This window comes from Oreochromis niloticus, linkage group LG13 (genome assembly GCF_001858045.2).
Source record: "Oreochromis niloticus isolate F11D_XX linkage group LG13, O_niloticus_UMD_NMBU, whole genome shotgun sequence".
NCBI lineage: Eukaryota > Metazoa > Chordata > Actinopteri > Cichliformes > Cichlidae > Oreochromis > Oreochromis niloticus.
Genome location: NC_031978.2, coordinates 8,375,585 through 8,403,314, shown reverse-complemented (window position 1 = coordinate 8,403,314; position 27,730 = coordinate 8,375,585). Strand labels below are relative to the sequence as shown.

The window sequence follows — 27,730 nt, the reverse complement described above, 5'->3', positions numbered from 1 at the left end:
TTATTTCCCTCCTGGTCTAACATTCTATGTTTCCCCAGCTCATCATGTCTCCTCTCTCCCTAGTGTTCCCTTGCTCCCTCTTGTCTGCCTTTCCTAAACTCCTCTGTCAAACACGTGTCAGTCTTGTGTTCCTCCATTACCTGTTTTATTGTGAAGGTCTCATGTTTCCATGTTCGGCGTGTCTTGTTTTGCTTCCCCTGTGGTGTCATTTTTATTCGTCTGCTGTGTTCCCCGTGTGTTCTCACTTCCTCATTATCATTCTGTGTATTTATGTCAGCGTGTCCCTCGGTCCTTTGTCATCTCCCTCAATCATGGCTGTGTGTTTCCCTGTGTGCCTCTTTGTGTGTTAGTTTATATAATTTCCCAGTATAGTTTTGTATTATTTTTCCTGTGTTTGAGTTTACTTTTGCCTCCGTGAGTTTGCATTTGGATCCAATCCTGCCTGCTACACAGCCGAATCATGACAATTTCCATTATAAAGTTGAGAACTGTCAAACATGACAAAGAACCTCACAGCAGCGGGCTCAGTTATTATGCATGTATGACTTTTTGATTTTAAGAGTGTTTGTTTACAGCTAAAATTGAGGTTAAAAAAAGACACAATTATGATCACTCAAATGTACGTCCTCCACAAACACATTACTAATCTTGACGCCCAAATAAAAGATAAGGTCCAAGATATGGCCTTTTAGATGGGCTGGTCCAGAAATATGTTGGACAAAGTTAAAGCAATCAGATATAGATAAAAGTTCAGCTGTTAAGTTTGATGAGGCATCATCAATATGAATGTTAAAATCCCCCCCAAAATTTGATTTTTCCAGCTTGATAATAGAAGATATTAAGTCCCTAAAATCCTTTACAAAAACAGTAGCAGGGCCACGAGGGCGATAAATTAAAACACAATAAAACATGTTCATAGAGCCAACTTTAATTGTTTGCAACTCAAAAGAAGAATAGTTTTACAAGGCATTGAAGCACTTTCAGAAACATCTACTACTACATCTATTACAATGAAATCTATTCCCCACTGCTGTGTAATCCATTGTTTGCATTTTAGCATCTACATGGCTGTTAAAATCACCCACAATAATTACTGTAGTTTAGATAACAACAAATAAAACAGTTTTTTGGTTTTTCCAGCTAGGGTGGACATGGCTAAGCGTCGTGCTTTCAAATGAATTAAAACTCTCTCTGAATCTTTGGTTGATTAATAAGCTGGTGTGTAAGATTGCTGCCCTTAGCTAGCAGTTTTTAATTTCCCCCAATGTTGCCTGCTTTGGCCCCTGGAAGAGAATTTATCGTGGTTGCTGGTGTCTCTAGCTTCACGTATCTCAGAAGAGAATCACCAATTACCAAAGTTTGTGTGCTGTTAGACACATGAGCAGGTTGGTGGGGGAACATGGTGGCTTCCAGTCTACTAGAGGTACTTTTTCTAGCATGGTAAATCAATTTCCTTTGAATTAACTCAAACTCCAGAAGGGCTGTGATACTCTATTTGTGTGCCAGGAAAAGAGCAGCATCTACTCGTCATATGCTTTGCACTACGCAAACATTTACCTCTGAAAAATCTAACACAGACACTTTAAGTTTTATCTAAAATTCTTGTGACTGTTTTGCAGTTATGGCCTTTTGGGACCCAGCGGATGTGGGAAGACCACACTTCTGAAATGCATTGTGGGAGCCTTGAAAATCTCACAGGGTCACATTACTGTTTTGGGGAAGCCGCCTAAGTTTCCGGGTCACAAAGTTCCAGGGAAGAAAGTTGGATACATGCCACAGGTAAACACTACACAGCATCTATTCATGTTAAAAGGTGTGGTCCTTCTCTTGTTTAGATTTGTTGAAATTCTTATGTACCCAAAAGTCCTTAAAGTCTTTGAAAAAGCAGCAAATTTACTGAACTGACACAAAGGCAACACTTCCTTGTTTCTTTAATCTGTATCTTTTGTTTGGCAAAGCGTACCCAAATAGGCTACAATTTATTTTCAGCTATTTGTCCATGCCAGCTTTGAGCATTTGTGTTCAATCCAGAAAATAATTACCCCAACGTCCACATCAGCTTCTCTATAAATTGTATCACCTTGCTATAAGGCTCCTGTAATTTAGCCTTTGCTGCAGTATCTCATGAAGCAGATAACACAACATGGTATTTGTCTTCCTATGTGTTAACCTGAGCATTGCATTCATTAATGCAGGAAGCAATCTGCAACCTAGAGTGGGAGGAATGTAATTTCTTAAATGTTTTCTTTTGCCACAATGTGGATCAGAATCAGAATCTTTATTGTCATTGTCACAGGTGCAACGAAATTAAAAATGGTGCCCGATCAGTGCATCATCCCTAACAATATCAAAATATAAATAAAACAATAAAATTCAATAAATAAAATAAATAGAATACTTAAAGTGCTAATAAGAAGTATCAGCAAACATTCACATACATTCCCACATACATGCTTCAGTCAGCGCATAGATTAATACAAGAGTGGCGTGATGGACATTTTTTGTAGCAGTATTCAGATGTGTTATTGCAGTTGGATAAAAGCTGTGTTTGAGTTTATTAGTCCTTACACTGATTGCTCTGTACCGTCTGCCTGAGGGCAACAGTTCAAACAGGGAGTGGCCAAGATGTGAGGTATCTTTTATAATGTTTTGGGCTTTTTTAAGACAGCGGGTGTTGTGTAGATCTTCCAGAGTGGGGAGAGGGCAGCCAGTGATCTTTTGGGCGGTGTTAATGATCCCTTGGAGTGCTTTCCGCTGAGCCACTGTGCAGCTAGTGTACCAGATGCACATGCAATAGGTTAGAACACTCTCAATGGTGGCTCTGTAGAAGGACACCAGCAGCCTCTGTGTGATGTTACTCCTCCTGAGAATTCTCAGGAAGTACAGTCTCTGTTGGGGCTTTTTCAGCAGCTCGGAGGTGTTCGCACTCCAGGAAAGGTTCTCCTCTATGTTGACTCCCAGGAAGCAGAAGCTTGCCACCCTTTCTACACAGTCTCCATTAATGAATAGTGGTTGGATCTCTGCCATTTTCCTTCTGAAATCTATTATGAGTTCTTTGGTTTTTGAAGTGTTGAGGAGGAGGTTATTGGCCTTACACCATGACGACAGCTGCTCCACCTCATCTCTGTAAGCAGACTCGTCACCCCTGGAAATGAGCCCCACCACGGTGGTGTCATCTGCAAATTTCACAAAGATGTTGCTCTGGTGGAGAGGAGTGCAGTCGTATGTGTAGAGAGAGTAGAGCAGTGGACTGAGCACACAGCCCTGGGGTGATTCAGCGCTGAGACTCGGGGCTGAGGATGTGTGATGGCCAACTCTGACTCTCTGTTTACGGCCCCAGAGGAAGCTGTTGATCCACAAGCAGGTGCTGTATGGAAGCCCCAGGTCTTGTAGCTTGGCCACCAGTTTGTGTGCAAGGATGGTGTTAAAAGCTGAGCAGTAATCCACGAAGAGCATCCGCACATAGCTCCCATGCTCTTCCAGGTGTGTTACGGCAGCATGGAGTGCTGTGGCTACAGCGTCTTCTGTGGACCGGTTTGCTCTGTCAACAAACTGGTGTGGGTCCAGGCTGCGGGGCAGGCCTGCTGTGATGTGTCTGTGGACCAGCTTCTCAAAGCATTTCATTACCACTGGGGTGAGTGCCACTGGTCTGTAGTCATTCAGGCTGGTGATATGGGGCTTCTTAGGCAAGGGGACTATGATGGAGGACTTCAGGCAGAGTGGGACAGTCGCCTGTGTGAGGGATTTGTTGAAGATCCTGGTGAAGATCCCAGCCAGCTGTTCTGCACAATCCCTCAATATTCGACCTGGCACACCGTCAGGACCCGCCGCCTTCCTCGAGTTAACGGCCTGCAGAGTGCGCCTCACCTCGTGTTCTTCCAGGGTGAGGGTGGTGCTTCTGTGGGCGGCGTGTTGCTGCTGTGGCTCCAATACCTCCAATATCATGGCCTCAAAGCGGGTGAAGAAGATATTCAGCTCCTCCGCCAGCGCCAGGTCACCTTCCGCAGCTCCGAGATTGATCTTATAGTTGGCTAGATGCTGGATGCCCTGCCACACCTGCCGGCTGTTGTTACTCTCCAGATGGTCCTCAATCCTCCTCCTATAGTCCCCCCTTCGCCTCTCTGATGCATCTCTTCAGGTTGGATCGGATAGATTTGGCTTTAAACTAGCAATGTAAGGTTTGTCAGGCAGCACTATTGTTTGACTGTGTCGCAGTAATAATCAAATTAACTGATGTTTCTCTCATCATTTTATTTTGTCAAGTCTTTTGGGGTAAAGTCAGGCATATGATGTATGTCCTTGTGGAGAAAACATTTAACCTAATCAGAGCAGTTTTATGTCTTGTTTGCGTTTGTGTTGCACAGAAATTGGCGCTGTACAGTGAGTTTACCATCAGTGACACCCTGATCTTCTATGGCCGAATTCATGGCCTGACATCTAAGAAGATCCAGGAGCGCATGAATCATCTCATTGACGTTCTGGAGCTACCTCAGAAGACCAGCCTGGTTCAAAATCTCAGGTAAAAACCACATAAAATGCAGCAGTTAACTTTACAGAAAACATTATTTTAAAATTCAGTGAGCTAAAGCTTATATTCAGTTTAGTTTTGCGAGAACAATAATACTGAAAGCAAGACTCACATAAAGAGAGATGTACCATTACATCAGTTACATTTAATTTTCTGAATATCAGTTTTCTTGATCACAACCGAAGGTAATCCTGCCTAATTATAGTTGTTTGAAGAACTGGACACCAAACAAGTTGCAGCTATGGTCACATTTTAGCTGTTACAGAAGATCGTCCAAATATTTGTTCTGTCACAGAATGCTTGACAAATTGTCCAAATATTTCTCAAGTATTCTGTGACAGCCTTTTATTTGCAACTTTTCATTACAAAGACAACAATAATCATCGACTGACCAAGTAACTTTATGGCTTGGTACCCTAAATAACTGTGAATAATTGGCTTGTCAAGCCCCATAGACTGCAGGGGTTTTCTTTTTTTCCAGCATGTTGTTAGTGGTGATAGACATTTAGATAATCCAACACTTGTCATCTATCATATGTCACTTGTCATTTTTGAAAAAAATCAGTTTGTAGCAGTTAGCATTGTTTAAGGAACTGCTGGCTAATTAGTCCATAGCTACTAGTGCTGTGTTGTTCGCAAACGAAGCAGCTCTAAAAGTCGACTTCCATAAGTATGAATCTTCAGCACAATCTCTAAGGCACTGAGATCAGTACATGTGACAGATAACTTTATGGCCCTTTGATAAAAGTAATTGCTATCTATTATAAAGAGCCGTCTGTTCTCCCGGAGCCCCTCACACGAGTTTTTATTGGAAGCTCATTTAATGCCATTAAATGCCAATTTTGTTTGTGGTGTAACTTGGGGCAGCATGGTGGTGCAGTGATTAGCATTGTTGGCTCACAGCAAGAAGATCCTGAATTTGATTCCACCACCTGACTAGGGTCTTTCTTTGCATGCTCTTCCCAGGTACTCTGGCTCCAAAGACATGCAGTTAATGGGGTTAAGCTAATTGGTAATTCTAAAATGCCTTTGGGTGTGAATGGTTGTCTGTCACTATGTGGTAGCCCTGTGACATAATTAGAGATGAAAGGTCTGGGTTGTTTTTTGTTTCTTGTTTTTGTTTGGCACACACTGGAACTACTGCAGGTGTCCCTAAGTTGCAATTGCATCTAGCTAGCCCTACTGAAGATGAGCAAGCATAAAGGGAGTGACATTTTAAAGTAGTTATGTAAGTAAGTAAACTTTTATTTATAGGACCTTTCAAGACAAAGGAGTTTGCAAAGAAAAGCGTCTGGACTTCTTTGAGTTGCTTGAAGACGTTTCACCTCTCATCCGAGAAGCTTCTTCAGTTCTAAGGTCAAATGGCCGAGAGTCCCAGATTTAAACCCAGTGGGAGTATCCCCCCAAGGAGGGACAAAGGACCTTGGGGTGATACTCCCACTGGGTTTAAATCTGGGACTCTCGGCCATTTGACCTTAGAACTGAAGAAGCTTCTCGGATGAGAGGTGAAACGTCTTCAAGCAACTCAAAGAAGTCCAGACGCTTTTCTTTGCAAACTCCTTTGACTACGATGACCTGGATGACTGAGAACCTTCACAGACACTTTCAAGACAAAGATCACAAAGTGCTTCACAAAGAAATACCAGGGCATTTAAAACAAAACAGACAAAAAGTAGCAGGTAATTTCAAATGTAACATTTCTGTCAGCTTAACAAACATCAGCCACCACACAAACTGTTTTTGTGCAGTTTGTCTCACAATGTGTTGCTAGCTAAAGGTCCAGCTGCTGTATTTCACAAGGAGGGAAAAGAAAGAGAGCCAACTTCGCCCAAAGATAAGAAAGACAGGTCAGGAGGGGGAGGAGAGAGGTTAGATTTAAATGTAAGGACTGCTCAGTGGGATTTGATAAACTGAAAATTTAAAACTTACATGTAAGTCCCTATTTTTTAAAATCAAATATTTGGTCTGTACATGTGACATTATGTTTTTTTTATATTGTGAAACATGCTGCAAAACAAACCGAGTTAGACTAACTGCTATTTCAATAAGGACAGATCATTAGAAAGGATAAACATGATTTATTGATGAACAGAATCAGAGCGGAGCGGGGGGGTGGCTTACTGGGCTTAAGCCTGGGTTGTTTTTTCAGAAGCCCGGGGTCTTTTGGAGTGTAATTTTTTCATAGTTAGATGCCTGACTGACAACTGTATAAAACAAAAACTACACACAATATTCGAAGCACATAGTGCACACTGTGGGAATTTACAACTGTGCGTAAATCCCCCCTAATATTGGTATGATCCGAGCTCAGGCACTAAGCGACTGAGCGAGGGGGCGGGGGGAGCTGCTGCCTCGAGTGCGCTGTTGGAGAAACGCAGCCAGGCAGACAGAGGAGAACTGAAGTTTGACCAGGTACCAAAGCAAATCATTCGTACTGTACAAATGATGTAAATATGACGGTGTATCACGAAAGATTGATATCAAACTGATCACTTGACCCATATTACGTTACTTGCTCTTGAAGTGAATCAACAAATGACGAAATGAAAAGCCGAACAACAACAATGCTGTTTGTTTAGAGAGTCTTAGCTTACATGTGTGTTTATTTCATATTTTCAGTTGTTACCCTCCATGGCTAAATAAATCGGTTTCAGTAATGTACTGATATACAAGAATGGACATAAGGAGCTTCTTTCAAAGAAAAAACTCTGGTAGATGTTATTTTATATATTATGCTTTGTATGTTGTTCAGTATATTTCTATGCAAAACAAGAGGAATTTCAATACACAGCAGTATATTCACAGTTTAAACCAGATATTTACATACACTTTATGGAAAACACAAGAACATTTTTTTACTGTACAACATCAATTTAGAGTAAACTTGTTTTGTTTTGGATAAATAAATATTGAAATATCTTTTGAATTAGTTAAATGTCAGAATAAAGAGAGACAGAGCTGTCTATTTTTATCACTTTCATCAAATTTAGGAGTACATATACACCAAGTTTATTGTTAATTAATAAGAAAACTCCAGACAATTCCATTCTGAGCTTAAGAAGCTTCTGATAGGTTAGTAGAGTCCATGTGAGTAAATTGGTGGCACACCTGTGTATGCATATAAGGCAAAACACAGAGCCTATGTTTTGCCTTATATGCCTGTCAACCAAAACACCAGGAAAAGAATTGTGGAGCTCCATAAATGTGGCTCAATTTTGAATACAATTTGGTGCCATTTGCAATTAAGAAATACAGACAATTTCTCTCTTTACTCTTAAAGTTAACAAATATGTTTTTTATATTTATCAATCTAAAAAAAATAAACATTTAGTCTGATTTGATGTTACAATTAAAAAAGTGTTTGTGTTTTGATCTGAAGAGTATGTAAATATCTGGTTTCAACTGTATATTTGATGATTGTCAGCACAAAGAGAGAGAGAGAGGAACAGAGAGAGAGAGGGAGATGGAGAATGAGGACAGAACAGAGAGGGAACAAGAGCAGGTGAGACCGACATGTTAGTCAAATGGTTTTTTACCAAAAGTATCACCGTATCATAGGTACTCATGTATCTCGTACCTAGTGTTTCTTTTTAGGTTTGTTATTTTTCAAATTCTATATTTATTAAGTTATCCAGGCTTGTTTGAACAACAAGGCTAAATAATTATATAAACTTTTCTGAATCTAAATAGTGTACTTTGGTAGAATTAAAAAATAAGTGTAGTGCAGGTCTATGATGATTTTTAGTGCTACTATCATCTAGTTCTGATTCTGGTTCTGTTTTGGTGAAGTCCTAAGTAGTCCTGATTTTGAACTGTTGTAGTCCTGTTTTAATTCTGGATCAGTTCTGGGTCTGGTTGAATTGGGGTTTAGTCCCTTTGTCTTGATCCAGCCCTGACTTTGTTCTGCCTTGCTGCTTAATGAAAAAAACTAGTTTAAGGTGTCCTGCAGATGTGATATATATTTTTCCCTATATGAAGTCATTCTTTTTTGAACAAAACTCAAAACAGAGCCTATTAATCTTTCAGTCATTTCTACCCCCCCCCCAAAAAAAAATCCCACATGCATACTACCCTTTAGGGCTAAGCCCCAGGTGTTTCGATTGTCTGCCTCCGCCTCTGAACAGAATATAGATAGTTGTGGAAATGAAGGTGGCTTGAATGGAGCTTGAGAGACGAGAGGTGGAAATGGGAAGGAGGTGGGTGGCACAAAGGCATCTGCGAAGGAGAAAGACACGGCAGAAGCGGCATAAATGCTGATTGGCCTGGAGACGGCCAGGAGAAAGTGATTGGACAAGACCAGTGATGACACAAACAGCTTGACAGCGTGGGAGAGTGGAAGTGATAATGCTTAGATTTAGTCGGCAGCACCTGGGAGTGAACAGATGTGAAGCTATAGATTTTCCTTACTGAACTTATGCATAAGCTTCATTTAAAGGCTGCTTGAAAATCCTTTGCAGATTAGTGCAGGATAAACAGGTTAGTTTGCTGTGCTGTGATGGATTTAAAGTGAAGAACAGTATGTGACTGGTGCACTTATATGAATTTTAGCAGATTATGCTTAGATCCATTGACTGAATCCCACCTTCATACCAACTTTATACTGTCTAATGTAATCACAGCATAAAGGGTGTTCCGTCAGTGTGAAAATCAGCTGAGACACCTTATGAAACATCTGCTGACATCTGGGTAAATTCAGTTGTGTATATCAACAAAGAGCAGCTGGTCACCAGATCACAGCCTGTACACTAAGAAAATCTACTGGAGCATTCAATAGAAATTATTGTGAGTTATGATTCTTTTCCGAGAGCCATTACAACCAATTTTAGGGTTCCCCCATCTGCTGAATCCCACTGACCACTGTTTAGAGGTAAAGTCAACCTCTACAACGTTGGCAACAGAAAATAGATATATATTTTTTATTTTCCTTTTAATTTAAAAAAGTTACATTGCAGTGTTTTTTTTGACCACATCCAAAATGTGGCTGAAATGTAGTGATATTATTTTATGATTATGTTAAAATAGAACAAGGAGCTACTCTTTACTTTCTTACTTTGAGTACATTTCAGAGCCTGTCACTTTTTTTACTTTTATTTCAATAAAGAAGTTGAATCAGTACTTTTACTGGAGTATTTTTTAACAGTAGTATTTGTACTTCTTAAGTACACGATGTCTGCACTTTTGTCAACTCTGCATGTTACCGAGCTGCACCTTATGGATAAAACTATTTTATGCTGGTCTGTCTGTTTAACTGTTTTGGTAAAGATTTTGCAACAGGCTGTTGCTCTTCTAACCTCTGCTTGTTCTGCTGCAGCCTTATGTAACTGACAAGCTGCTGAAACTGTCCACTCTGCATAATATTTTTTGTTTGATCTTGAAGAATATATAACATAAGTCGACTTATGTCTGGGGTGTTAGAAAATGTTTTTTACTTTTAGACCATATAAATAAATCCAGGTTAATTTATGAAAATGTGCATTCTTCCCAACATCCCTGCCTCAGATGCTGTTGTGTGCCTCCGTGCTGTCAGGCAGGTTTGTCCTGTAGGTTTTGTCTCTCCCACTTTGGCATTTGATTGCTTTTGTGTTACAGTGGGGGTCAGCAGCGAAGGGTGTCTCTTGGGGTGGCTCTGCTGCATAATCCAGAGCTGCTCATCCTCGATGAACCAACAGTGGGAGTAGACCCTGTGCTCAGATCTAAGTATGTATAACCCGTCTGTTTTCTCCTTTATCATGCAGCACACGTGCACCATTGTTTTCCAGGTGATGTTACCAAATATTTTCCTGCATAGAGAAACCTTTAAGTCACCAGAGACAGACAGGTCAGAAGACACACTGTGGAAGAGAGCCAGAGATTAATAATAACTAATGATTAAATGCAGAGTGGTGTATAAACACAATGTGAGTGAAAAGGTTTAGTTAAGTAGAAATGCACAGTCCATGATGGAAATCCTCAGCAGCCACATTTTGGATGTGGTCAAAAAAATGCCTATAAATACCTATTTTGGTAGTTTAAACCCTAAAACTCAGCGTAATGTATATAATATACAGTACTGTACTGCTATGTCTCCTGCAGTGCTAGAATGTAAAATACCAATGTTATTCCTATATGTACTGTTATCTATCCAAGCACATCTCTTTTCTATATGTAGGGTAAATACACTAATAATTTAATTAAATTTAATTAAATTACTGTGAAGTCATTGGGTACTCACCAATAACAAATTATATTGATCGAAAATAATGATAATGATGAAGAATTAGGTATGCAGTATGATAAAAGTATGTAATGAAGATAATTAGTGCACAGCAAAGCATATACAGTATCTCACAAAAGTCAGTACACCCCTCACATTTTTGTAAATATTTTATTATCTCTTCTCATGGGACAACACTGAAGATATGAGACTTTGATACAATATAAAGTAGTCAGTGTACAGTTTGTATAGCAGTGTAAATTTGTTCTCACCTAAAAATAACTCAACATACAGCCATTATTGCCTAAACCGCTGGGAACAAAAGTGAGTACACCCCTAAGTGAAAATGTCCAAACTGTGCCCAAAGCGTCAATATTTTGTGTGGCCACCATTATTTCCAACACTGCAAAGCAGGGAGATAGCAGGGAGTTAGCTTGCTAGTTTCCATCTAACAATGATATACTATGTTCTGACTGAAGGATTTCTGAAAAATTAAAACGTACGCTCTTCTATCACTTCTGATATAAATGAACACAGGAAAATAAACAGCAGTGACATTTGTAGGGTTACTAAAGTTCGTGGCTCAAAGAGTTGGCAAGTTCGTCTTGTAACCGGAAGGTTGCCAGTTCGAGCCCAGGACAGTCTCGGTCGTTGTGTCCTTGGGCAAGACACTTCACCTACCACCTACTGGTGATGGCCAGAGGGGCCGATGGCACGATATGGCAGCCTCGCTTCTGTCAGTCGGCTACAACTGTAGCTTGCCTCCACCAGTGTGTGAATGTGACAGTGAATGAATAGTGGAATTGTACAGCGCTTTGAGGGCAATCCATCATTATTATTACTATTAAAGTTGGGCTAGCTGGTATATAATGATGTGCACGCGGTGGCTAGCTACACAGCTATGGTTAGCATAAAATAAACACATTAGTACAGTGAAGCTGGAGGATGAATATGTGCTCAAAATGTGGTCATAAATATTTTGTACTTGTAAATCAGTTTTGTACGGGGTCTTCACACACCCCCGTTCTCTACTAGCCATCGGGGCGGGGGGCTGGGAAGAGGTGTTGGCTGTCCGATTGGCCTCCCTGCTGCTGCGGAGCCTGGGGCGGTCTGCTTGCCTCCACCCCGGGGGAAAGGGTCACATCTCTTGGGTCTGGGTGCCGTTTCCCCCTCTGGGGGCGAGGGTACCTGGACCCGGGGCATAGAGTATGTTTGGGGAGTATGATTGTGTGTACATGTCTATGTATGTCTGTCCCTACGTTGGGTGAGTGCTGAGTGTTTGTATATGTGTGCATGAGGGTGGGAAAGCATGTTTATGTCTGTGTGTGCCTGTTTGTCTGTGTCTATATGTCAGGTCGGGTCTTAGACTCCACCTCCCTGGGTACTCCCAGGCCCTCCAAGTGTGGAGGCCTATCTCCCCTCACCACACTCCCTGCTGGTAACTGATGCCCTCAGGGGTTGGTGCATTGGTGGTTCTTGGTGTCCGGGGCTGGGCGCTCAGGTATGCACCAACTCACTCCCGGTGGCTACTTGGCGGGGCCTGGTGCCTGTCGCTCGGTCAGGCCTCTTCCGGGGCAAAGGGGGCCCTCGGGCCTCCGGCCTCGGGGCCTGCAACTCGGTTCACTCTGGCACAGCTGGCTCCCGGCAGAGCCGGCGGGCACGCCAGTGCAGCCCCCTCTGGCTTCTGCTCCGTGGCTACTGGGTGACCCCCTCGTCTGGGGATCTCCTCAGCCCTTCCCAGGAAGGTGGCACGGATGCCCCTCCGGTGGTACTCCTTGGGCTCCCGCACTCTGGGGCCTCTGGATGTCTGGAGCCTGGATCTCCTCCATGCCTGCTTCATGCCCTGGGGGACGGGGCTATGGGCCTCCACACCCTCTAGCAGACCGTTACATGGGGAAACCTTTTGTATACAAGCGCGTTGATCGACACAGGTGTGCACACGGGTGTTCACTGTTCGTAGACATAAACTACACCTTTCTTAGCTGCTACTTCAAAGCACATTGTGCGCTGTCTGTCCTGCGTGCTGCACAACAACTTTCAATATTTAGTAGTTACTGCTGTTCACACTTAGCTAGATTAACGTGATGGTGTTGTGTTTAGTATGTTGCTTTGTTTTTGTTTGGGGTTTTTTTTGCTTGTCTTCTCTTCTTTTTCTCTCAACAGGTGATCCAGGAGATTTTTTTTTTCTTTCTCTTTGTCTTTGTAAGTGCCCTTTCTCACTGTCCCTTTTCCCTTCTGTTTTTCTTTTCCTTCCTCTCTTTCTTTCTCCCTTTCCTATCCCCCAGTCATGTCTGTCCCATCTGTAACAACTGAAAATAAAATAAATAATAACAACAAAGTTTGATCAAATGGACCAATACGGCAATGCCATGATGATCCATTTGGCAGAATAAATCCATTTGGTATCCTTGTTGGTCTTCAGACAACAATTCTGACGGCTAAAGAACCAAATGGGACAGACAAAAAAAAAAAAAAAAAAAAAAAAAATCAGTTTTGTACTTGTAAATCAGGATTTGTATGTGTAAAAAGAATTTGTGCGTGCGTAAAAAAGATTTGTATGTGTAGAAAAGATTTGTGTGTGTGTAAAAAAGATTTGTATGTGTAAAAAGAATTTGTGTGTGTGTAAAAAAGATTTGTATGTGTAAAAAAGATTTGTGTGTGGACTTAGCCAAAAAAACCCTGCAAGTTACAAGTACGAATTTTGACTCTATTTTTCTTCCTGTCATTTGATTGGTCAATGTCATGTCAATCACAAATGTAACAATCCAATCAGAGAACAGATGGGTTTGGCTGTCGGAGGGGCACTTTTTTGAACTGCAGGTCCTTGAAGGGTAATACAGTTTGAAGCTGGAGGATCTCTATATAAATATCCGATAGCAGCTAGGTCCCCTTACTTTCAGCAGCTGTTGAAAGGATAAAGTTGTGGTATGTCAGTGGTTAGAAATACTATTATTACTTTAGGATTAGTTTAACACAAAGTCAGGGCTGACCCGGGACCATTGCTGTGAGTCACAGTGCGCAGCATAAAGGTCCTTTCACATCGGACGCAGGATGTGCTGCTAATGCTAACTGCTAACTAAAAGCAAAGGATCCAGAATTTGTTGCGCTGGCTGCTGAGCTCTGTGGGTTTTTGCAGCAGCTCTACCTGTACTAGATGCACCTGCTCCTTGTCGTTTCTATCTCTGACTTTATGTCCTCTACAACAGTTTCTGGTTTTTTTGCTAGTTCTTCAAATGTTCAATAAAAACATGTATGCTAATTCATAACGAAGAAAGCTTTGTAATGAAGACTGTCATTTCCAAAACACTGCCCCCCCCCTCCCCGCGGTCCGCAGCGCTGTTGAAAAGGCTGTGGAAGTCCCTGTATAAAGCACGTAGACCTGTGACACAAAAATCACCAAACTCGGACGACGGACGACCACAGACTGTTTTCCTTCGTGGTGATGAAGGAAAACGCTGGGTTGGCATGTAAAAGGGCATTTATTCCCTTCAAGGACCTGCAGTTCAAAAAAGTGCCCCTCCGACAGCCAAACCCATCTGTTCTCTGATTGGATTGTTACATTTGTGATTGACATGACATTGACCAATCAGATGACAGGAAGAAAAATAGGGTCAAAATTCGTACTTGTAACTTGCAGGGGTTTTTTTGGCTAAGTCCACACACAAATCTTTTTTACACATACAAATCTTTTTTACACACACACAAATCTTTTTACACATACAAATCTTTTTTTACGCACGCACAAATTCTTTTTACACATACAAATCTTTTTTACACACACACAAATCTTTTCTACACATACAAATCTTTTTTACGCACGCACAAATTCTTTTTACACATACAAATCCTGATTTACAAGTACAAAACTGATTTACAAGTACAAAATATTTATGACCACACTTTGAGCCCATAGATGAACACTAACTTTTTTCCACTCAAAAAAGTTAACGGGAGGGTTCCTCTTTCGAGGATGCCAATGTTCACATATTGGACAGAGAGGACAGATGGTTTGAAAGAGGAGTGAAAGAGGCCATCTATGTCCACTGTGAGCGACCATCTTTGAACAGAGGCGGTGGTTTATGACACCAACTGTCTGCCATCTATAATCCAGTTTTGAGTTCCCTCCCCAGACGCCTTAACGCCCACTCACATCCTGGGCCATCTGACCTCAGGAAATCACATGATAGGGTGGGGCCAGGTTTCACAATGAGCTCACCCGAAACCCTGGCTGATTAGGTACCACACCCGCTTTCACACCTTGTCGCATGTGATTAGAGGATCACCAGGGGGTCCTTTGTCCCTCTTTGGGGGGATACTCCCACTGGGTTTAAATCTGGGACTCTCGGCCATTTGACCTTAGAACTGAAGAAGCTTCTCGGATGAGAGGTGAAACGTCTTCAAGCAACTCAAAGAAGTCCAGACGCTTTTCTTTGCAAACTCCTTTGACTACGATGACCTGGATGACTGAGAACCTTCACAGACTTAATGCAGTACAGTTGTTATTATTACCATCACTTGTCACATCCTGTTTATGACAACTAAAATAAATTCATATAAGAAATAAAATTGTCTCATGTAAAATGTATATGCTGTTAAATAGGCATATACTTTAATGTCAGTCATAAGGGTGGTACTTCAAGAGCCATATATTTTATGAGGTGGTACTCATTGTAAAAAGTTTGAGAACCGCTGGCCTAGGCCACCTTTATGTAGAGTAACAATTCTTTTTTTCAGATCCTCAGAGAATTCTTTGCCACGATGAGCCATGTTAAACTTCCAGTGACCAGTATGAGAGAGTGTGAGCCTTCTCCCCATTTGCACCTGAGACCTTGTAACACTAATGAGTCACATTACACCAAGAAGGGAAAATGGCTAAATGGGCACAATTTGGACATTTTCACTTAGGGGTGTACTCACTTTTGTTCCCAGCAGTTTAGGCAATAATGGCTGTGTGTTGAGTTATTTAGAGGGGACAGCAAATTTACACTGTTGTAAGAGCTGTACACTGATTACTTTACATTGTATCAAAGTGTCATATCTTCAGTGTTGTCCTATGAAAAGATATAACAAAATATTTACAAAAATGTGAAGGGTGTACTCTTGTGAGATAGTGTAGCTCCTCTTTTTCAGGCCACTTAGGAAGACTCCTGTCATAAACTGTATTCCCAAATAGTTGTTTATGTTCCCCTTAACATAGCATTTTTAGTGGGAGAAACATTTCATCACTCATCCAAATTACTTTTTCAATCTCAGCTGACTGTAGGTGTCCCCAACCATATGACAGTACATTCGTGACTGGTACCACTGATTTGTTTATCAATGGTACCAGTCATGACCACTGATCAATGTCCATGATCACCATTCACAGAGAGCTGGGGAATGACTGCAATTACAGCACTGTAAGATGGTAAAATATGTATCCTTAGGCCCCCTCCTAGATTCAGAGATGGTCTTTCACTTTTAACATAAATAGCCTCCTTGACTCGCCACTCAAACCTGTCCAGCATCTGTACATTCTCATTATTGAAAGAGTGGCCACTGGCCTGTAGGTGCAAAAAGACTCTGGAGCCCTAGTCTGACACATTAGCTCTTCTGTGTTTTGTCGTCCGCTTAGCCAGTGGTTGTTTGGTTTCCCTAATGTATAAATCATGGCAATCCTCCTGGCAATTTGTTTGGTTGTGCAGGGGGGACCCAATCCTTGGGGTGGACCGATCTTTGGTGCAGCATGTTTTGGGGTTTGAAAGCCACAGAGTTTAGAGAAAATGCATCTCAGCTGCTCCTATACTCTTGACACATAAGGGATCACTAAAGATTTTCACTTAGACAGCACTTGTTTTCCCACGGAACACCGGGAGCTTTCTTAAGGTCTCTTCCCAGCTTTGACAAATATCCAGCTGAGATAACCACATTTACTAAGGGCCTTCTTGATATGATGTTCGTCCACATTCTTGAACCAATGAATTGGTAGGGTTCCAGATAAAGAATGACGACATGACAAGGAACAGAGACATACTGGGGACTTAAATACACAGGATAATGGGCAAGTGACAGGCGAGCTTAACAGTAGGAGAGAGAACAAGCAGACATTAAACACATGACAGACTGGGGAGACGAAACACAGATACACCACTAACAGGGAGAGGGAGAAGGAGAAAGAGAGACACACACACAGAGGGCGAGGGAGAGAGAGACACACACACACAGAGGGTGAGGGAGAGAGAGAGAAGGACATGGAGGGTAAGGGTATGTGCTAAAGACAGAACACAGTAGACAAAGACTATAACAGAGAGGACATGACAACATGACTGACAAACACAGGAAACACTGTAGACAACACACAGGGAAAGGAAAAGACTAAGGGGAACTAAACCACAAACCACAAGGGATAAACGCAATCAGAAAAACTAATAAACATAAGAAAACTAAAATAGGAAATATGAGTCACTCTAGAAACACAACAATAATGATTAATCAAGATTCAAGAAGTCTACATGTTAGACCTTGGGGGCTTTGCATTGCTGAGACAGGCTGAAACTTTCATCTGCAGTTAGGGCTGGGTATTGTCACTCATTATTCAACCGATTCAATTCTGACAGTGAGAAATAAAATCAATGGTCATCAATGGTCGTGACAATTTCCATATTAATGATCATGAAACAACTGACCTCCTGGCCCATTGTTAATCAGTAAGTCTAAGTGTATTAATTGTTTAATAGTTGTTAAAAATCTCCAAAAGTTGAATCTGTTCATCTGGACGTAGCGTTTTGTGGGAGAAATGTTTCGTCACTCATCCAAGTGACTTCTTCAGTCTCAGCTGACTGCAGGTTTCCCCAAACCTTATAAACAGTACATTTGCATAATGACTGAAACCAGCCCACTGAAGGAACAATGGGCTGTGAGGTCAGTTCCTTAATCATAATTATGCAAATTCCCATGACCATTGATCAACAATCACTGACCAAAACCCACTGATCAAAGAACACTGATCAATGGCCATGAGTACCATTCACAGAGAGTTGGGGAATGGCTGCAATCACAGCGTTGTAAGATGGCGAAAGATGTACCCTTAGGCCCCCTCCTCGATTCAGAGATGGTCTTTCCCTCTTCACGTAAATGGCCTCCTTGACTCCGCGCTCAAACCAGCGTTCCTCCCTGTCCAGGATGTGTACATCCTCATCGTTGAAAGAGTGTCCACTGGCCTGTAGGTGTAAATAAACTGCAGAGTCCTGGCCTGATGAGGTTGCTCTTCTGTGTTGTGCCATCCGCTTCGCTAGAGGTTGTTTGGTTTCCCCGATGTATAAATCCTGGCAATCCTCCTGGCACTTGACAGCGTACACTATGTTACTCTGTTTGTGTCGGGGGACCCGATCCTTGGGGTGGACCAGTTTTTGGCGCAGCGTGTTTTGGGGTTTAAAAGCCACAGAGACCCGGTGTTTAGAAAAAATGCGTCTCAACTGTTCCGATACTCCTGACACATACGGGATCACTACAGGTTTTCGCCTGGGCAGCGGTTGTCCTTCTCTCCTGGATCGACTGGAGCTTTCTTTTGGTGCCTTTCCCACTTTGACAAAAGTCCAGCTGGGATAACCACATTTACTCAGGGCCTTCTTGATGTGATGTTCTTCTGCTTGCCTGGCCGCTGTGTCAGTGGGGATGGTGTTTGCTCTGTGTTGTAGCGTCCTGATGACACCCAGTTTGTGCTCCAGTGGATGATGAGAGTCAAACCTTAGATACTGATCCGTATGTGTAGGTTTACGGTACACGTCAGCCTTTAGATGTCCCCCATTACTGATGGAAATCTCACAGTCTAAGAAGGCTAACCTGCCACTTTTCATATCCTCCCTGGTGAATTTGATGTGTCGGTCCACCGAGTTAATGTGATCCGTGAAATGTAGTACGTCCTGAGATTTGATTTTCACCCAGGTGTCATCCACATATCTGAACCAATGGCTTGGTGGTGTTCCAGGGTAGGATAGCAAAGCCCTCTTTTCCACTTCTTCCATGTACAAATTGGCCACGATGGGTGAAACTGGGGAGCCCATGGCACACCCATGTTTCTGCCTGTAGAACTGACCCTTGTATGTGAAGTAGGTGGAATGAAGACACAGTTCCAAAAGCAAACACACTTGGTCGATGCTGAGAGTGGTCCTGTTGCTGAGGTTGGTGTCATCCTGTAATCTCTTACGGACTACCTCCAACGCTTCCGTGACTGGGATGCAAGTGAAGAGAGATGTAACGTCGTACGAGACCAAGGTTTCATCTGCCTCCATAATGACATCTCTCACCTTCTCAACAAAATCCAGGGTGTTCTGGATGTGGTGTTCAGAGCTGCCCACCAGCGGGTTGAGGATCGAAGCCAGAAACTTGGAGATGTTATAGGTGACCGAGTTGATCATGCAGACAATAGGTCTTAAAGGTGCACCCTGCTTATGTATTTTCGGTAAACCATACAGACTTGGTGTAGACTCCCCTGGGTACAGCCTGTGGTATGAGGTCCGGTCGATAGCCTTGTCTTGTTCTAACTGCTTCAGACAGTCTTTCACCCTCTTCCTGTAGCCACTTCCTGGGTCTCGTTTCAGGGGCTCATAAGTATTTTCATCACTGAGTAGTGACAAAATCTTCTCATGATAGTCTTTCTGGTTAAGCAATACTGTGCACCTACCCTTGTCTGCCGGAAGGATGATAATGTTGTTGTCATCACTAAGTGAAGTGAGTGCCTTCCTCTCCTCCATGGTGATGTTGGATGCTGGGGGCTTTGCATTGCTGAGACAGGCCGAAACTTTCGTCCGTAGTTGCTCTGCTTCCACTTCTGCAATATTGTTGTTGCGAATTGCTGTTTCTGTGGCTGTGATCAGCTCCACTAGCGGGATTTGTCTCGGTGTGACGGCAAAATTCAACCCTTTGGCAAGGATGTTTTTCTCTGTTTGGGTAAGCTGTCTGTCAGACAAATTCTTCACCCACTTGTCCACATCCTCTGTGTCGCATCCTTGTCTCTTCTGACCACTGAGGACACTCTCCGTATTTTGCGGTGGTTTCCGACGTACAACAAGTAAGTCAAACTTCCTTTGTTGCCTGGTCTTAGACTTCTTGTGCTGTGCTAGACGAGCCTTCTCAGTGAAGTCAAACACCTTTTTAATAGTATTCTCATCTAAAAGCATTGTCAGTCTCCGTCGGATCCGCTCCTCTTGAGATTTTAGCATGTCGATGGTAAAATTTGTCTGCCTCACCCGTTCATTAAGCAACTGATGCTGTGCCTTCTGGAGGATTTTTGTTGCCCGGAAGCCTTTAACTGAAGAGCTCATTTGCAGACTCTTAGGAGTAATCCTGTTTTGTCGGCATCTGAGGCTGAATCTCAGGTGGTTCCTGTAGTCCGCCATCTTACGTGCTGTTTGCTCATACTGACGTACAAGCTTTAGGCAGTCCTTGAAGAAGTCACTTGGATGAGTGACGAAACGTTTCTCCCACAAAACGCTACGTCCAGATGAACAGATTCAACTTTTGGAGATTTACTTTCCTGGATGACTGAGAATGCATCAAGAAGTTGTTAAAAATGTTAATGTTATCTTAACTACTTTAAAGACAGTTGTGTTTATATATTATCATTAATGATCTGTTTATCCAATTTCTTCTATTTTGTGAGCACTCGAGAATTTTTATATATTTTTAAATATACATATAAAATATCCCTAAAAATTACCAGTTCAGAAAAATTACATTTACACTAAGACTTCTGCTGCATTAAACATTCTCTGTCTTATTAAAATATCAAGATGGCCCCTTTAATATTAATACATTTTACAGAGATTTCAAAAGTGTACTCTGATCCATAGATGAGAAGACATTTGCACCCAGTCAGTGTGTTACTCCAGTGTCATTGTGTAATCACAAAGGCTCTAAAGATCAGACAGCTGGCAGTGAAGCTGTAAGCTGCAATTTTTAGGAAAAATCAATTACTGAGTGGGCCAAGTGTTTCAAAGATTTCGTCTGTCTTCTTTCTAGGATCTGGCAACACTTGGTAGAGATTGTGAAGATGGGAAAAGTCTCTGTTATCATCACCACACACTACATAGAGGAGGCCAGGCAAGCCAATATGGTGAGTTATGAACTCACGTGAATAAAAATAAGCATGTAAATTACATAAATTAAGTATTAATGTACACATGCAACATATAAAAAAAATCAGTGGAAGAAACACCACATCCTCACTAGCCAACTCCTGTTTTCCTTCTCAGAGAAAAACAGAGTATTGGCATTTACTCAATTATCATATTAGATTACCTTTACATTTTAATAGCTTTGATAAGGGATAAAATCACAGATACTTCAAAGAAAAAAGAAATACAGGTTCTTGCATCTTTATTTTTCCATTTCTGAAAGCATTGAAAATAAATGAATAATCATTTGAGTGCCAAAATATGGTAAATGGCCTGTATTTGTATAGCGCTTTACTAGTCCCTAAAGACCCCAAAGCGCTTTACACATCCAGTCATCCACCCATTCACGCACACATTCACACACTGGTGATGGCAAGCTACATGTAGCTACAGCCACCCTGGGGCGCACTGACAGAGGTTTCATGAATCTGGAAGTTTCATGAAGTTTAGAAGAGTGCCAGAGATGACTCTCTGTGATCCCAGCCATTTAGACTGGTCCGTGAAACAGGATACATTTGGGTCACCTTAATAGTTATGCTTTGATTGGAATACAGTCATACTTCATGCATGCACCAGTTGAATGCACTCAAAAAGTTGTTATGGTCACAATGCTGACTTTAGCTAATTACATGTAAATTTTTCATGTAATATTGTTACATGTATGTAACAATGTAACAATGTAAAATGTTAAATTTAATGGAGTCTGGTCAAATGAAATTTATTTCATTGGTGCACATTCAGTTTATACCATTAACATTTCACTTATATATGTATATATGTATATATATGTATATATATATATATATATATATATATATATATATATATATTATACTATATTATATTATATTATTTTTTAATGCATATACCACACTAGCAATGGTTTTAGCCTTTGTCCATGGTATGATATCGTTACTAGATTCTTATTGATCTTATTAATCATTCCCCTGATCAGTTCATGTTAGTCATCAATGTTTAGTCAGCAAATGTATAATTGCCCCAAATGTTTAATTAAAAAAGCCCTTTCTATGTGTTAATGCCTTTTTTTCATTTTGGGAAAGAATCTGTGGGTTGCTGATCATCTCAGGAACTTTGTAGGAATGCTGAGCATGTAGGCTTCTTTTTTTTTAGAAAAATTATAGCTGCCTTGTTTGTGTTACATCTTTATTATTGTTATTACTTTGTTTTTATTATTTTCATATCCAATCACTTCTTTAAGTCAAATTTTTTTAAACGTGTCTTTTTATTAAGAGTTTTTTCCTTTTATATATATGAACAGAAAGAAAAGAGAAGGATTACAGATGATCGGTACATTCGGGTTAAGTAGCCTGTACATTTAGGCTGTGAAATAAAAGGGTAAAAAAGAAGAAAAAAGAAAAAAGGGAAATAAAGAGAAGAAAAAAGAGAACTATAAACCTCGGGGGCTTGGGTCCTGGTTGGTGTGTTGCCGGGGTTGTGGGCGGGTGGGTGTATGGGGGCCCAGCCCTGGCGCAGGGTGCCGCCAGTGCATCGAGCCACCTGGGGGGCTCTTCAATGGGTGGGGGAGGTTGTCACATCTTGCAGGAGCTTTCCTCTCTTCAGGAACTCTCTCTGCAGGAGGGGGAGGTACAGGAGAGGTGGAGGAATATCTCAGCCTGGGCGTCTATTGTCTTGTGTAGTCTGGAAGATGAGTGGATGATGGGGTGTGTGCAGTTTTCTCTGTGGTGGGGTCGGGTGGACTGTCCCGGGTTCTGTGGGGCCGGGCGGCGGTGCTGCACTGGGCCCCGGTCCGGATGGGCCTGGGCCCCCTTTCCCTGGCGGGTTGCAGAGTATGGGGGTGCCTACTGGGGTCAGCGGGGGAGCTGGCCCCAGGGACGGGTCACTTGCCCCTCCCTTCCTTCCCTCCCCATCTCCAGCTGCCTCCCTCTTCCCGCTACACCACAATCACCCACACATGCAGGGCCTTGGGGTAGGGGTGTGTCACCAGGGTGCAGAGGAGGCATCCCCCCCCTCTGTCCCCTTTGGAGTTTGGAGTCTTCTCACACCCCCGTTCTCTGCGGCCTGCTGGAGCGGGGGGGCTAGGAGGAGGAGTTGGCCGTCCGACTGGGGTCTGGAATGTGGGGCCTCCCTGCTGCTGCGGAGTCGGGGTGGTCTGCTTCTCCCCACCGCAGGGAAAAGGGTAACAGCACCTGGGTCTGGGTGCAGTTTCCCCCTCCAGGGGCAAGGGTACCTAGACCCGGTTCTTAGAGTACGCTTGGGGAGTGTGATTGTGTGTACAGCGTCTCTTTATGTCTGTCTCCACGTTGGTTGAGTGTGGAGTAATTGCTTATGAGAGCATGATGGTGGCAATGAATGTTTTTTTATCTGTGTGTGCCTGTATGTCTGTGTCTATATGTCAGGTTGGGTATCAGACGCCACCTCTCTGGGGACATCTCAGGCCCTCCAAGGTTTGGAGGCCTATCTCCCCCAACCACTTCCCCTGCCGGTGGCGGATGCCCTCAGACATCGGTGTGTTGGTGGTTCTTTGTGTCCGGGGATGGGCGCCCAGGCACACACCGGCTCACTCCTTGGTGGCTGCTTATCGGGGCCTGGAGCCTGGGGCTCGCTCGGGCCACTTCGGGGGTGGGGTGCCCTCGGCCTGGGGCTCGGTCACTCAGGCACAGCTGGCTGCCGGCGGAGCTCTCGGGCACGTCACTGCAACCCCCCCTGGCTTCTGCTCTGCGGCTGCTGAGTGACCCCTCATCTGGGACTCTCCTCAGCTCTTTCTGGGATAGTGGCGCGGCTGCCCCCCTGTTGGTCTTCCTTGGTCTCTTGTGTTCTGGGGGCCTCTGGATGTCTGGAGTTTTGATCTCCTCCATACCTGCTTCATGCCCTGGAGGACGGGGCAGTGGCCCCCCACACCCTGTAGCAGATCATTACATGAAGGAACCTTTTAAAAAAACAAGCGCTCACAGGTGTACACACGGGTGATCACACACACAAACTATACCCTTTTTGGCTCCTACCTCAAAGCACACTGTGTGCTGTCGATCTTACGTGCTGCACAATAATGTTTAATATTTAGTATTTACTGTCATATTCCCATATATCATTGTGATGTTGTTTATTCTATTACTCTCGTTTTCTTCTGCTTGTTTTCTTTTTTCTTTCTCAACAGGTGATCCAGGTGATCGACATATGTATTTTTTGTCTGCTTATTCTGTTGGTTTTTGTTTTTTGCCCTTTTTCCCCGTCCCTCTTCTCAGCTGTTTTTCTTTCCCTCTTTCTTTCTCCCCTTTCTTTCCTCCAGTCAAGTCTGTCCCGTATTCAGCAAGTGAAAATAAAATAAACAATAAAAGGTGAATCAAATGGACCATTATGGCAAGGCTGGGATGGTCCATTTGGTAAAGTAAATCCGTTGGGCATCTTTCTTCGCCTTTAGACAATAATTCTGATGGCAAAAGAGCCAAACGGGACAGGCAAAAAAAAAAAAAAAAAAAAATATGGTATGTTTTTGCCATGCATTCTGTGTTTCACTGTGCATGCAGCTATTTCACATTTAATAGAAATTAGGGATAACTCAAGACTTTTGCACAGTTCTATATATGTACTAAACATAATGTATATAAATACTAAAAGCCTGAGGAAAAGTGGGGACTAGTGCATTTAGTGCAAGTACAACACCTTTTATTTAGATTTGTTGTTTTCTGCTTATTTTAGATTAACAGATACAATATCTTTAAAACTGAATTTCAATTTGGGAGTTCATTTTCCTGCTATCTGACCTACTGATAGCCTCCCCCTCAAAAGTTATAAAACCTTGAGAAGAATTTATATCCTGGTAAATTGGAAATCAGTACAGACTATTATGAATGTAATTGGCTGATTATACTGCTCATTATAAATGATGAACACTGAGCGGCAGTATTAATTTGACTCCTGAATGCCACCTTTGTATAAACAACACCAAGAGACAAAAGGGAGTTACATCAATGTAGCAGCCAGTGTTTCACTGTGAGGAACAAAACTGTGTTATCATTGTGCAAATGAAAATCATCCCAAGCTGTTCTGTTCAATACTAATATTATAAAACTCTATTACCTGGAGAAAAAAAAAAGTGTTGGGAATGAAAATGGGTAAGGCCTGAAAAAGGTATAAAAATTTGGGTAGAATGGTCATTTTAATTGAATTGATACGTCCTACCAGAGACATAGAGAGTGGTGTCCAGTGGGTGAGGGACCGCTTCACTTGGTTCAGCAAAGCACTCACATTTTGTTTGAAAAGGTTTTTATGTTTTTTGACACTGTGATTCTCAAATATGTAATTTTTTTCCTTTCAACTCTAAAGGGCAGTCTAACATACTTGCTTTGCTACTTAACAGGAAGAGCTCACTTTTATTAAGGTTCAGTTTAAACCCGACGTGCCCTAGCTTGGAAAAGTGAGTGAAAACACTGGCCCCTCCAATGTGAAAAGAGACGGACATTATCAGAGGCCCTGACGTGGATCTCCTGCAGGAAAGCCACGTCAGTGTTATAGTGTTTAGCACCAGTCAAAAGAACAAGAACAAGCAGCGAGCTCTTCAAACTTAACATATTTAAAGTGTTACTCCTCCTGTCTATGATAGCAACAAACTAGGTGTTGAAGCAATCTAACCACTGCTCCGGTGGCCATAGGATAGTAAGCTGAAACCCCTTATCTTACTGTTAAGTTTTGAACCTGTGTATCAGCCACCAAGTCCAAATGTAATTGCTGGAGTGTTTCAAAGAAGAGTCCAAGTATGTAAACAAACAAACAACCAAACACAAAAAGGCAGATGTAGTTCAATAAGTACTACTGGTATAACTGAGTTATTGAATGAGAACAGACAGAAAGGCTACGGATAGATAACAAAGCTCCCCATCTCCATGCAACACATATTACGTCATTACCCAACGGGTAGAGGTCAATGAGGTTATCTCCTTATTTATCAAAAAATAAAAAATAAAATAAAACAAAATTATGGGTTAAAGGAAAAGTAATAATCGGCATTTCAGTACTATAACATACATATACATGTATGGAATGTTTGGTACCTGCATTTGGTGTCACTGTTTTATTAGTAATAATTCTTCATGGGGCTTCCGGTGACTTTGGGAGCCTCTAAAACTACTGTTGAGCCTCGTCTATGGGGCTGAAAAACTTTGGGGCACTGCTGGCCTGTGTTATGCGAAGCCATGCTGGGAAGAGGAGAGCCGGCCTCAGGCCTTGCCCGTAGAGCTCCGGCATAATATCCTTGTACTGCGCCCGCTGACTGAGGACCTCGGGACTGTAGTCCTCCACAATTCGGATAGGCACACCTCGGTAGTCAAATTTCCCTCTCCTCCTAACTTCTCAGATGATGAGGTCCTTGATCTGGTATCGGTGCAGGCGGATGATCACTGGGTGAGGTGGGCGCCCCGTGGGCGGCTTCACTGCGAGGGAACGGTGTGCTCTATCGAGCTCCGGTGGAGATTGAAGTATTTCTTTGCCCAATAACTTGCACAGAAGGTTAGAAAAGAAGTGAGTGGGGCGCCCAATTTCAGTGTCTTCAGGCAGTCCAAGGACGCGGATGTTCTGACGCCTACTATGGCTCTCCAGGTCGGTGACTTTGTTCTTTAGTTGGCTGTTATGTTTGCGAAGAGCGGCACACGTGCTTTCAAGGTCAGCGATTCGTTGGCTCAGGTCTTCAGTTGCAAGCTCCAAGGACGAAACTCTCTCGGCCTGTTCTTCTAGGGCTTGTCGTACTTGGTCCAGTTTGGAATCAATGGAGTTAAATGAGGAGTTAAATGAGGATTTAAATTCAGACGCTAACTCATCTCAGTGCTGCTGGAGCAGCATGGTGATAGCCTCCAGTGTTAAGCTAGTGTCCTCCTTTTTGTTCGCTTTTGCACTCTTAGAAGCCATTGGAAAACGTCGAAAGTGTTCAAAACACTAGAAAAGTAGTTGCGAGTGTAAGCAACTTAAAGGTGGCAAATGGAGGGGTGAAACTGGTCAAAGCAGAGTTAAATTCAACAGAGCAGTTCGTTACTGCGTCTACTCGGGTTGCATGCTGACTGGAAGTCCCAAGTCAAATTTTTATTTATAATCATATAAACAAGGACAAAAGTGTAAAGGAGAAAAATGAAATCACTAATTTTAAAAAGATAAGATTTCTGACATGTTATTTTTTTAATAATAGTTCTTTCTTTTCTCTGTCATCAGGTTGGTCTCATGAGAAACGGCCAGTTGCTGGCTGAAGATCCTCCAGATGCCATCATGCAGCAGCACTGTTCAACAGTAAGGTTTGCCGGTAGTCAAGGCAGGGAGGTTGTTTAAAAAAAAACAAACAACATTTTAAAATGAATGAAGAATGATGGCAGTAGTAAACCCCACCCACCCAGCCCAAGCAGTGATCCAGATTTGTGGCTATGATACATTGTTACATTGTTGTAATAAATTGTGCAAATGGAACAGAAGCTAAAAAAAAGGCTGTATTTTGGTAGTCTCGTGAATTTCAACTGATACTATCTCTTTTGCAGACCCTGGAGCATGCCTTCCTGCAACTATGTGAAACATCAGATAACGAGAACGACCCTAAACAAGAGTCAAGTCCTCCAGATGGAACGTTAGAGAGCCAGCCATTTCCTAGAGTTGGATCTCCACCTGCAGAGGAAAGCCTCAAAGGTTCGGGTACTCATATGTAGCATGTTTCCTTTTTTAACTATGTATATTTAACACTGTGCCAGGCATTTTATAGCACTTTTCAGAAAACAGCTGCTTCTGACAGTAAAAAGTAGAGATATGAGAAGTGGATAATAATAAGAAAATTACTGATTCATTAAGTAAACAGTCATTTAAAACTCAGGTGTAAATTTTACCCACTACTGTTACGAAATTATA

The 27,730-nt window shown here is 42.3% G+C and overlaps 1 protein-coding gene and 1 long non-coding RNA gene across 5 annotated transcripts in view; both read left to right on the top strand.

The window, feature by feature from the left end:
• Positions 1-27,730, top strand: part of LOC100704929 (ABC transporter G family member 20) — a 111,349-nt gene that overhangs the window by 6,690 nt on the left and 76,929 nt on the right. For 3 of the 4 annotated variants that reach the window (XM_019366590.2, XM_019366592.2, XM_019366589.2), the window contains 6 exons: positions 1,620-1,779; positions 4,365-4,519; positions 10,118-10,225; positions 20,721-20,814; positions 27,053-27,127; positions 27,370-27,520. In XM_019366590.2, coding sequence (XP_019222135.1) covers positions 1,620-1,779; positions 4,365-4,519; positions 10,118-10,225; positions 20,721-20,814; positions 27,053-27,127; positions 27,370-27,520 — 743 coding nt within the window. The remainder of the gene's footprint in view (positions 1-1,619; positions 1,780-4,364; positions 4,520-10,117; positions 10,226-20,720; positions 20,815-27,052; positions 27,128-27,369; positions 27,521-27,730) is intronic. The other variant, XM_019366591.2, reaches the window with a different exon arrangement.
• LOC112842033 (uncharacterized) lies at positions 6,821-7,228 on the top strand. Its single transcript, XR_003213608.1, has 2 exons — positions 6,821-6,940; positions 7,148-7,228. It is a non-coding gene; the product is annotated as an uncharacterized LOC112842033 (long non-coding RNA).